This window comes from Mandrillus leucophaeus, unplaced genomic scaffold (assembly GCF_000951045.1).
Source record: "Mandrillus leucophaeus isolate KB7577 unplaced genomic scaffold, Mleu.le_1.0 Scaffold39, whole genome shotgun sequence".
Lineage (NCBI taxonomy): Eukaryota > Metazoa > Chordata > Mammalia > Primates > Cercopithecidae > Mandrillus > Mandrillus leucophaeus.
Genome location: NW_012104142.1, coordinates 434,334 through 446,414, shown reverse-complemented (window position 1 = coordinate 446,414; position 12,081 = coordinate 434,334). Strand labels below are relative to the sequence as shown.

Below are 12,081 nucleotides of genomic sequence, written 5' to 3'. Positions count from 1 at the left end.
CCACCCCAAGGATCTCGGGCTTTATCTGGAAGGTGAAAGGGAGCCGCAGAAAGATTTTAAGCTAGGGAATGCCAAGATCTGAGATTTTAGGGACAAATGCCTCTAACATCAACCAGAATAGACTGAGGGTTTAACAAAAGAAGAGGCTGCTGTGCTGCCATCGGATGGGAGGGGATGTGCTGAGACCTGGCCAGCGTCGGTGCGGAAACTTCCCACTCCCAGCACCCGCACGGCGATCACTATCAAACACGGCACTCCAACAGTGGCTCAAGGTGCCATTTCATGGAAGCCACATGGTGTGATCCCTTCTGTCTCTGACCCCAGAAAAAAGGAACCAGTGGACCCTGGGAGAGGGAGGACCTGCCCAGGCAACAGCGGTCTGTGGGACCTCGGGGTCTTCACAGACATCAAGAAAACATCCCCAGCCAGGCACGGTGGCTCACACCTGTAGTCCCAGAACTTTGGGAGGCCCAGGCAGGAGAATTAATCCCTTGAGGCCAAGAGTTCAAGACCAGCCTGGTCAACATGGTAAAACCCTGTCTCTACAAAACAAAAGACAAAAAGTCAGCTGGGTGTAGTGGCATGCACCTGTAGTCCCAGCTACTTGGGAGGCTGAAGCAGGAGGATCACTTGAGCCTATGCGGTCAAGGCTGCAGTGATCTATGATGGCTCCACTGCACTCCAGGTTGGGCGACGGAGGGAGATCTTGTTTCTGAAAAGAAAGTAAAAGAAAAACAGCATCCCAAGCGGGGTAGATTCCTTTGGCCAATCTGCCTGCTCCAGAGGACCCTCCATGACCTGCCTTGGACACCAATGGTTGGTTCCCTTCTCCTAAGTCACTGTGGGGGCTCATGCCTTCACTCCCTCCCCTTCCCCAGTACAGAGTCTCCCAAAGAGGCACGGTGGCTGAATGTGGAGATTCCTGGAGATTCAGAGTCCCCAGGGGGAGGGGCTGGGAAAGTGTGTATTAGGAAACACTCCAGGTTCCAGGCTGATGACCTCAGGGCTCCTGGGCTCATTCCCAAGGCCTATGTGGCCTTGGAGGCTGACTGGAGGCTAAGGTCTGGAACAGAGCCAGCAGGGCTCAAGCCAGAGAATCACAACCACCCTCACTCTTCCCATGCCCCTTCCATGACTGGCAGAGAAGGCTCCAGTATGAACACAGCACTTTCAAGGCACTTGATCCTGTCAGAACAGACCACTGCAGCCCCCTGACCAAAAGGCTGGGTGGTAACTAAGGCTCAAACAGGTAACTCCCTCACGGGTAGGTCCTGATGGGAGTAGGCAAACTCAGGACTTCTCTGGAAACTGCATACATTTCTGAGACAGATGCCATAAGGAATTAGGAGAGTTTTTTTTGTTTGTTTTGTTTTTGAGACAGAGTCTCACTCGGTCGCCCAGGCTGGAGTGCAGTGGCGCGATCTCAGCTCACCGCAAGCTCTGCCTCCCCAGTTCATGCCATTCTCCTGCCTCAGCCTCCCAAGTAGCTGGGACTATAGGCGCCTGCCACCACGCCCGGCTAATTTTTCGTATTTTTAGTAGAGACGGGGTTTCACCGTGTTAGCCAGGATGGTCTCGATCTCCTGAACTTGTGATTCGCCTGCCTCGGCCTCCCAGAGTACTGGGATTACAGGCGTGAGCCACCGTGCTCAGCAAGTTTTGTTTTTTGTTGGTAATCATGAAATTATATCACCAGCTCACAAGAGCTATGGAGGACTTGGGACAAGATTTTAGAGATTTTAAAGCATGCCATCCACATGATCTCATTAAATCCTGACAATCATGTACGGTGCCGGGATTTACCAAGAACACCTGGCTTATTAGGAACTCTGGACCCAAGGACCTCAGCACAACAGAATCACTGGCGAGATGCTTTGTGTGGTGAGAGGCTCTGCGGAGACGGGGATGGGGAGCTGGGCATCTTCCTGGCTAAGGAAGAGAGAGTTTCTATGACTTAGTTACTTTCACTTCTGAACCTTCAGACGCAGCTAGGGCCAGGAGGACACCGCCTGTCCCGTAGCCTCTAGATCCTCAAAGGCCACCTTCCCTTGCTTCTGGGGAGACACCTTGTCTGTATCTGGAGGAGGGGCCTCAGTCCAGGAAGCCAGGTGGACTTAGCCCTGGTGCTCCCCACATGACTCAGGTGCTTCCTCCCAGGGGCCCCAGATGCCCTGTCAAGGACACGTTCCAGCACTGTCGGCAAGCTGTGGCAAGGACAGAGCCAAGATTTCAAAGTAGGGCTGTCTCTCTCCGAAGCTCACATCCCTCCAGGACAGGGCATTGTCCACCCGAAGCACCTACCCACAAGTGAGGGCACAGGGCCTTTCCCAGTGCAGTGTCCCAGGGCCTCTCAACCAGCAGAGCCAAGCTACCTTGATCCAGGCATTGCTCCAGAGAGGTCCGGAATGCAGCTAATTCCATCAAAGCCACCTGAGAGCTCCCAAACCTCAGTCCCTGCTCTTGTCACACAAAGCATCTTGCCAGTGATTCTGTTGTGCTGAGGTCCCTGGGCCCAGAGGTCCCTGGCCCCTTGCGGCAAGAGCCCCAAGGCTCTTTCACGAACTCGGTTTGGGCACTGGGACCCTGACACAGGAGAAACCCCTTGATCCTTGGTGGTTCTGTCTGAACAGGTTTGTCACAGGAAATACGTGGCTCAGCGAGTCCCTAGCACCCCATGACCACAGTGGATGCTCAGTAAATGGCAGCCCTCTTTCTTTCTCTCTCTCTCTCTTTCTTTCTCTTTCTTTTTCTTTCTTTCTTTCTTTCTTTCTCTTTCTTTCTTTCTCTCTCTCTCTCTCTCTCTCTTTCCTTTCTTTCTCTCTTTCTTTCCTCTCTTTCTCTCTTTCTTTTTTTCTTTTTTGATGGAGTCTCGCTGTGTCACCCAGGCTGGAGTGCAGTGGTGCAATCTCCGCTCACTGCAACCTCCGCCTTCCAGATTCAAGTGATTCTCCTGCCTCAGCCTCCCGAGTAGCTGGGATTACAGGTGCATGCCATCACACCTGGCTAATTGTTGTATTTTTAGTACAGGTGGGGTTTCACCATGTTGGCCAGGCTGGTCTCAAGCTTCTGACCTCAAGTGATCTGCCCTCCTCAGCCCCCCAAAGTGCTGGGATTATAGGCGTGAGCCACCACACCTGGCCAGTAGCAGCCCTTTTCCCTCTTATGGCTTCATCCAGAGGCTGAGAATGGAAGAGTTGGATTGAACCTCATAGATCCTCTCTAGAGAGTTCTAGGCCATTGTAGGCAAAACCATGTCCACCCCACCCCTCCACAAAGATGCTCCTATCCTAATCCCCAGCTCCTGTGAACATCTGAGGGTGCAAGGCAAAAGGGAATTAAGGTTGCAGATGGGATCAAAACTGCGCATCAGCTGACCTTGAGGTTGGGAGATTATCCGGGATTATCTAAGCATGACTAATGTGATCACAGGATCTTTAAATGTTGAAAGGAGGCAGAAGGTCAGGTCAGAGAGGGACCTGAAGAGGCTACACTGCTGGCTTTGAGAACAGAAAGGGGCATGCCTCAAGGATGCAGGTGGCCTCTCGAAGCTGGAAAAGTCAAGGAAACGGATTCTCCCCTCAAGCTTCCAGAAGGAATGCAGCCCTGCCGACACCTGAATTTTAGCCCAGTGAGACCCATTGCAAACTTCCATCCACCAGAACTGTCAGAGAATATATTTTGCTTTCAGCCACTGGGATTGTGGTAATACATCACAGCAGTCATAGGAAACAGATACATGGGCCATTTCTCATTCTACAGATGGGCAAACTGAGGCTAAACACTTGCCTTGGGTCACTGAGAGTGACAGAGCTGGGCCTCAGGCCCAAGTTTGTTGAATTATCATTGAATATGATTTCCACTACATCATTCTTGCTTCCATTACTCATACTCTATGGCCTAGAATTTAGATACCTAGGAGCCAGAGCCATTTATTACTCATTCGACAAATATATCAGGGCCTGGCATGCACCCAGCACTCTACTAGGTGCTGGGAACACTGTGGTGAGTGAGACCTTGGACCCCATGGATTGAGTGGTTAATTTGGTGGAGACTCAGAGTGGGGACACTGCAAAGTGACAAGTGCCCTGACAAGCACCCAGCCCAGCACGGGATACTTCCTAGATGGAGGCAAGGACCGCGACGCTGAGATGGAAAAGCCATGTTGATGCTCACCAGGGAAGAACACGGAGATGCTCCGGGAGGAGAGGGAGCAGATGTGTGAAGCCACGATGGGCAGAGAAGCCAAGGTGCCTTGGGGCTGCAGAACCAAGAGGGATTCAGCAGGACTGAAGCACAGAGGGGTGGGGAGGGCTGGACGGCAGAGAGAGGGTTAGAGAGAGAAGCCAAGGTACGGGGCAAACCTTAGGTACTTTAGATACCCATCAGCCAAGAGGAGCCGGGGACCCTGGCAGCGGACGACTGCACTCACCGGAACCATCAGGAATGGCCCTGACGAAGGTGGGCAGCATCTTCACCGCGGCCGTGGGGTTCGTGTCCTTCGCCAAGCCCTTCTCCATCTCTGCCCGGAACCGCCTCATGATGTCCAAAAGGGTATCATCGGAGAGCCGCATGTGATACAGGAACCTGTCCACCTGGAACAGACACCGCCACCAGGGGGCGCTGCTAGGGGCCCTCGCCCTCCAGCGGAGGCCGTAACCCCCGATATCCCTCAGCAAGCTGCGTCCCTGACTCTGGGGACAGCATGGAGATGTGGATTCCCAAAGGCTCCCTATCTGACCCCTCATTAGGCAGAGGACAGGGAAGGGAGTTGGGAAAGCAGAATGGAACGGAAGGCTGAGAAGGTGTGGAGTCACTCCTCTGAAGGGCAGACTGAGGAGAAAATGATTCCTCCATTATTCGAATGAGACAAGGGAGAGGCAGAAACTAAGAAGGATTCAGGGTTTCCGATTCCCAGTTCAGGGCCCTCATCAGTGTCCCATTCCTCTCCACCGAAAAAGGCCAACTAGAGCTTGAATCGTGGATTCCTAAACGTGGAAGCTTTCTTTCATCCAATGATGATCACAGATATAGCCAAACAGGTTTCTCTTTGTTTATTGGCTGCCAGGAAGCTCAGAACTAAATTCAGTTTCCAAAAGCAATGTCTAAAATCTAGTCCTTTAAATTCCACCCCACCCCCGCCCCGCCCCTTTATTTGAGATGGAGTCTCACTCTGTTGCCCAGGCTGGAGTGCAGTGGTAAGATCTCGGCTCACTGCAACCTCCACCTCCCAGGTTCAAGCGATCCTCCTGCCTCAGCCTTCTGAGTAGCTGGTATTACAGGCAGGTGCCACCACGTCTGACTACTTTTTTGGTTTTTGTGGGGTTTTTTTGTATTTTTAGTAGAGATGGGGTTTCACTATGCTGGCCAGGCTGGTCTTGAACTCCTGACCTCAAGTGATCCACACGCCTGGGCCTCCCGAAGTGCTGGGATTACAGGCGTGAGCCACCTCACCCAGCCATAAATGTCCATTTTGGTTTAACTGAGTTGTTGTAGTTAAGATAAAGCTGAATTTTTAAAGTCAGCTCAAATTGCTATTGATAATGAGTGGATCTCACTCATGTAACCAGGAAACAGGGACAGAAGACCATACCCAAAGGAGGGAAGTTATACAAATCACTATGGCTATACTCAGTCCTCTTGACAGTAATAAGTCACATCAGGGATGGCAGCAAAGTTTCCTCCCTCATTCTAATTAAAACTAATCAATTGGTGCTGGCAGTCTGGAGCCCCGGGCTCACTGGGATGGATTATTGATGGGGGCAGGAGGAGAGACAAGGGCATATGCGCCCCATTCTTGCCAGCCCTGTTTCTATACTGAGCACTCTCCACCCTCCAGGTGACAGGAGGTTCTATCCCAGGTACATTCCTGGTGAAAGGGCATTTTATCCAGGGTGAAGAACACGTGCTACTGTCTACAAAGTGCATCCATGTATGTCACCTATTCTCATTGCCACATCATCCCTTTGAGGCAGCCACATAAGGCCAAAGTTCTTGTCCCCAAGTGAGAGGTGAGGGGAGAGGGCTGCAGAGCTGCGGCTATGTGGGACTGTAACATAGTCTCCAGATCCCTCACCCCCATGGCCTGGCTTTGGCTCACAGCTCTGTGGGGGATGCATAAGCCTGACAGACAAATGATACCAAATGCACAGGGCTCACATTACCTTCAGGCTAGGACAGGCCCCCGGCCATCCACTAGGCCTCAGAGGCTAGGACCCAGCTCAGTCCCGTGACAATGAAAAGACCCAAGACACTGAAATGGTCCCACGGCTCCAGGGACTTGGGGGCCAGAGAAAGACCAGAAAATCATCAGACAGCCATTAGCAAAAAAGGACAATTGAGCTTTCAGCATATTTGAGAAAACAGGATGGAACCAGGTCAGGCTTCATTAAGGACTTCCTGCTCCCCTAAGGCTGTTTATGACTAATTGGTTGGCACAGCCACACACAAACCAAGAAAACTGGATGCAAAGGACGTGACCCCAGTAACTGGGGTTGGGGAAGGGTGGGACGCTCTACGTGGGAACCGAACTTGATTCTTTCCTACCCGAAGGGCCCTCACACAGTGCCCCTGAACCTACTGATCATTTTTGCTTAGCCTGAGAGTATGAAAAACTCCAGGCATCCACACAGTATTATCCCTTCTGTGTAAGTCCTGTTTTTTGAGGCCCAGTTGGGGTCATTTGCGACTGGGGCTTAACGGGGTCATCGAGCACTTGGTTTGCTGCTGCTCGTTCAGTAAGTTAAGGTTATGACCGAAAGAATGTCAACTCAGTAACAGTTTCTTGTTGATTTTCTGTATCTCCCACAGCACCAGGAACAGTTGTTAGAAGGGAAAAGTGAAACATATGTTGGGACAAAAAGCACCTATTTTCAATCCAAACAAGTCATGTGGGGTATGTATAACCAGGCACACGCATCCCAGGCACTAAGGGAGAGTACCGCGGCCACAGAAAATCAAGCCCACTTTTGGAGAGATGCACAAACCATCATGAGAGATATCTTCTAAGCAAGAAAACCAACCAGCAGTGCGTTTCACTTAGAAAGAGCAAATTGAAACATTCAAGACTCAGAGCTGCTGAATTACAGAAGGTGGGAGCTGGAGGGGTCTTAGAGGTCATCTAGTCCAAAGGTCTCACATTATGAATCGAGAGTCATAAAAAGATTCTGCTCTTTGACCCAGGGCTTTCATTTCCGGAACCTATTCTCAGGAAATAATCCTGACTATGGAGAACCATAAATCTCTACCAAGGCTGAGTGATGTGGCTCACACCTGTAATCCTAGCACTTTGGGAGGCTGAGGTGGGTGGATCACCTGAGGTCAGGAGGTCGAGACCAGCCTGGTCAAGCTGGTGAAACTCTGTCTCAACTAAAAATACAAAAATTATCCGGGCATGGTGGCTGGTGCCTGTAATCCCAGCTACTTGGGAGGCTGAGGCAGGAGAATCACTTGAACCCAGGAGGCAGAGGTTGCAGTCAGCCAAGATCGCACCATTGCACTCCAGCCTGGGTGACAGAGCGAGACTCTGTCTTAAAATAAAAAAACAACAACAACAACAACAACAACAAAAAACTCTACCAAGGTTTAAAAACTCTACCAAGGTTTATCATAACAATACTTTTATTTTATTTTTGAGACAGGGTCTTGCTCTGTTGCCCAGACTGGAGTGCAATGGTGCAATCACAGCTCACTGCAACCTCAACCTCCCAGGCTCAAGTGATCCTGCCACCTCAGCCTCCCAAGTAGCTGGGACTACAGGCATCTGCCACCATGCCCAGCTAATTTTTGTATTTTTTGTAGAGACAGGTCTCTCTGTGTTACCCAGGCTGCTGTCGAGCTCCTGGAGGCAAGTGATCATCCTGCCTCAGCCTCGCAAAGTGCTGGGATTACAGGCATGAGCCACCTCGTCCAGCCTAATATTTTAATTATTAAAAATGTTTTTGAAAGTATCCAAATGTGGCCGGGTGTGGTGGCTCACACCTGTAATTCCAGCACTTCTGGGAGGCCGAGACGGGCGGATCACGAGGTCAGGAGATCGAGACCGTCCTGGCTAACACGGTGAAACCCCGTCTCTACTAAAAATACAAAAAATTAGCCGGGTGCTGTGGCAGGCGCCTGTAGTCCAAGCTACTCAGGAGGCCGAGGCAGGAGAATGGTGTGAACCTGGGAGGCGGAGCTTGCAGTGAGCCGAGATTGCGCCACTGCGCTCCAGCCTGGGCGACAGAGCGAGACTCCGTCTCAAAAAAAAAAAAGAAAAAAAAAGAAAGGGAAAAGGTTAAATACATGATGGCATATCCACTTGATTGGATATTAGGAAGACATTGTAATGATAATTATGATGATAATGAAGCAATCTACATAAGTGGTTACACTACAACAGTAAGTGAGGGAAGCAGTTCAGAACTGTATGTACCTTATCAACATAACTAAAAACATACAGGACGAAGAAAAACTAGGAAGGCTTCCACCCAGCAAATATGAAGGTGTTTGAGATTAAAAGTAAATTAAAGGTGGAATTATAAGTAATAGTTCCACTTTTTGTAATGTTGACATACAGAGCTGTAAAAAATACACATTGAAAACCTCCCAGTTTTCCTATGGATGAACAATCTGCAGGTCAGCGACCAGGTCTGGCCTGGTGCTATCAATAGGTCAAATAATGTCAATATATTGAACTGGAAAAGAATCTGTCAGAGTGGTTTCTATGTTCCTTTTTTCATTTTGTTTTATTTTTGTTTCCATGCTGGTATGGGAGATTTTTAGAAATTGTTCCAGGGTCTCAGCAGTAACCCTTGCAGGCAAGTCTGGCCCAGGATCTGGACAAGTCTAGAGGCAGGAAGCACAGAGACAAAGAAGGGGCAGAGAAAAGAGCTGTGCCTTTTGACCGGGTGTGTTTTCACCCTGTGTTGGGAGGAGTGTTCTCAGAACCATGACTCAGCCCAGCAGCCATAAACCAGCCTCCCACATGACCCCAGAGACTTCCTGGGGGCACTTGCTTAAGGTGGCTGTAAAAGTGCTTCCAACTTTCTCACCTCCCACGGGGAGAGGGAGGTCAGCTCCAGGCGTTGAAAAAGGCTGACTGTCCTTCCAGAAGGAACTGGAGCCCATCAGCAGAGGCTGCATTTCCCATCACAGGCTGCTCCTGAGCCTGCACCTGGGCTTGTGGACAAACATGGCCCACCTGATCTAGGGTACAAAAGGTTAACCAACACAAAGGGGCCCAAGGAAATGAAATAAGTTTGCAGAATCAAAGGTTTCAGGGTTCCAAAGATTCCCCCTTGGGGATGGGAGAAACGCGGTGCAAGTTGTATCTTTCTTTACTAAGCAGGTAACAAAAGAAAGTGGATCCCTAGACAGCACCTCCTTAAGTAGCCAGTAGAGGGCTCTGTGATTCTAATCAACGTTTGATTGCTTTACCGTGTTTTTACATTTGCTACCACCTCTAACTCAACTCTCTAATGAATAGAATTTAGCGGGAGTTTATCCCACCAAGTACCTGAGGGCTATAAGGGGCCACACTTCCTCTCTCTCTCTGTCTCTCTCTCTCTCTTTGTTTTGTTTTGTTTTGAGATGGAGTCTCATTCTGTTGCCCAGGCTGGGGTGCAATGGCACGATCTCAGCTCACTGCAACCTCTGCCTCCCGGGTTCAAGCGATTCTCCTGCCTCAGCCTCCCGAGTAGCTGGGACTACAGGCACACTCCACCACGCCTGGCTAATTTTTGAATTTTTTAGTAGACACGGGGTTTTACCATGTTGGCCAGGCTGGTCTCGACCTCCTGACTTCAGGTGATCCATCCACCTCGGCCTCCCAAAGTGCTGGGATTATAGGCATGAGCCACCACGCTTGGCCTTCTTTTTTCTTTTCTTTCCTTTTTTTTCAGACAGGGTCTCACTGTGTCACTCAGGCTGGAGTGCAGTAGCGCAATCTCCCGGACTCAAGCCATCCTCCCACCACAGCCTCCCGAGTAGTTGGGACTGTAGGCACTCACCACCACGTCTGGCTAATTTTTACATGTTTTGTAGAGATGGGGTTTCTCCATGTTGCCCAGGCTGGTCTCAAACTCCTGGCCTCAAGTTTGAGATGAGATCTGCTCATCTCAGCCTCCTAGAGTACGGAGATTACAGCCGTGAGCCACAGCGCCCGGCCTCCTTGCTCATTTTGAAAAGCAGGAGGGTGTCGTGGCACAGCAGAAAGAGCATTGAAGGAAGAGTCAGCCAACTTGGGTTTAATCCTCATTCCATCCTAAATACTTGGTGACCTTGGCTAAGTCCTCCTGCTAGGAGGACTTCTGTCATCTGAACGTTGAGAGATGCTTTTTGCCCAGGGCCCTGGCAGCCAGCTGGTGTGGCCAGAGTAGCAGACTGGGCTCATTTTAGCTGCCTGGAAAGAACTCTGGTTCCCTCCTGTTGACCCTTGGCAACCTTTAACCAGCCCACTTTGGAGTGAATTTTGTAGACAAGTTCCCTGAGCAGAGTGACAAAATAATGCACACCATGAATAGTGGTGTGGCAAATAGCAGGTGCCAATAATAGATATTTCAGTGACTGTCTATTACAACTCACACCCTCTTGCTGCCCACATTTATATGCTTTCAAATACATGAATAAACAGATCTGCCCAGCAGCTCTTTTTTTTTTTTTTTTTTTTTTTTTTTGAGATGAAGTCTCGCTCTTGAACCCTAGGCTGAAGTGCAGTGGCACGATCTCGGCTCACTGCAACTCCACCTCCCGGGTTCAAGCGATTCTCCTGCCTCAGTCTCCTGAGTAGCTGGGATTACAGACACATGCCACTACACCTGGCTAATTTTTGTATTTTTAGTTGAGATGGGGTTTCACCATGTTGGCCAGGCTGGTCTCAAAACTCCTGACCTCAGGTGATCCGCCCACCTCGGCCTCCCAAAGTGCTGGGATGAGAGGCGTGAGCCACTGGCCCAGCCTTCCGCCCCAACAGTTCTTAAAACTTCTTTGAAAATGATTCTCCTCGCCTGTGTGGCCTTTCCGAGCAAACATCCCTTACAACAAACACAATCCTCTTCAAGCTTTCCAAAGACTCTCCTCACCCGCTTCCGCATCCAGCACCTGCCAGGAAGTTCCGAGTGAAATGTAAGGTTCAGGACAGTAACACAATGCCCAGGAGTGTGGGAGAATTACTCCCGCTACCCTCAGTGCGTCTTTTACTGCTCATATGCTCCCAGTGTCTTTTCTAATAAGCTCTCCTAACTCCCTTCTGATTTTTTTTTTTTTAAGGGAATCAGTTTTGTCCATGAAGAAGGAGCTGGGCATCTCTCAGCTTCGTGGGCCCTCCTTACCTTCTTGATCTGATCCTCCTTCAGCTTGCTGAAGTAAAATGCCATCAAGTGGACCGCAAACATTTTCCCCAAGTCTGCTTTCTCCTGAGATGGACAGAGATTCCTGTGCAGTGCTCACCCCCACGACTCTGGAGTGTTGCACGCCTCCAGTCCAGGCTGGCAGACCTACCGGGGAGCGAGGTGCTGCGGACTAAATACCTCCAGCCTGCTTGGTTCAATGATTAAACTTCGCCCCCACCTTTAGGCCCTCCCTCTGGCACACACTTGATTGTCTAATAGGAGTCTCTGGATGGTTGCTGAGGGTTAGTGGAGGGGAAAGCAGGGAATTGATGAGTTGCTTGACTACTTGAGAATTGGGTGCCACCAAATCTCATTGCTGAGCAACCCTCTCAAACCGGGGCTCCCCCAAGCCCACTCAGCCGAGGAAAATCTTCTGAAAAGTTGGGCATGAAACAAAGCCAACCTTCAGCCCGTGGAGCTGCTCTGCACATTTGCAGTCTTTTCTCTAGTCTTTTACGCCGGTGGCATGACTCTGTGACCCCCTGCTCCTCAGAAGCGCTGTCCTAACTAAAACTAAACATCGTCCTGGTCAATGGGATTTCAAGAACGTTGGGGCAGATTCTTCCATTTGTGACAGATCAGATCTCTTAACTAATAGCCCATGGTTAACAGAAAATGATCAATAAATGTTTACCTGTTCGCAATGTTAAGCCAGAAAACCTTTAGTTCACAGGTAGTGACCCAGAAAAAAATATTCCTGAGAAAGAGTGAACTG

At 50.1% G+C, this 12,081-nt stretch overlaps 1 protein-coding gene across 1 annotated transcript in view; it reads right to left on the bottom strand.

Annotated features, from left to right (window-relative positions):
• HKDC1 (hexokinase domain containing 1) overlaps positions 1–11,618 on the bottom strand; it is a 68,936-nt gene extending 57,318 nt beyond the window's left edge. Inside the window, exons 1-2 of the mRNA XM_011991022.1 lie at positions 11,307–11,618; positions 4,430–4,592 (exon numbers count right to left, since the gene is read on the bottom strand). Of these exons, the coding sequence (XP_011846412.1) occupies positions 4,430–4,592; positions 11,307–11,369 (226 nt within the window). The 5' untranslated portion in view covers positions 11,370–11,618. The remainder of the gene's footprint in view (positions 1–4,429; positions 4,593–11,306) is intronic.
• Between the last annotated feature and the right edge of the window lie 463 nt (positions 11,619–12,081).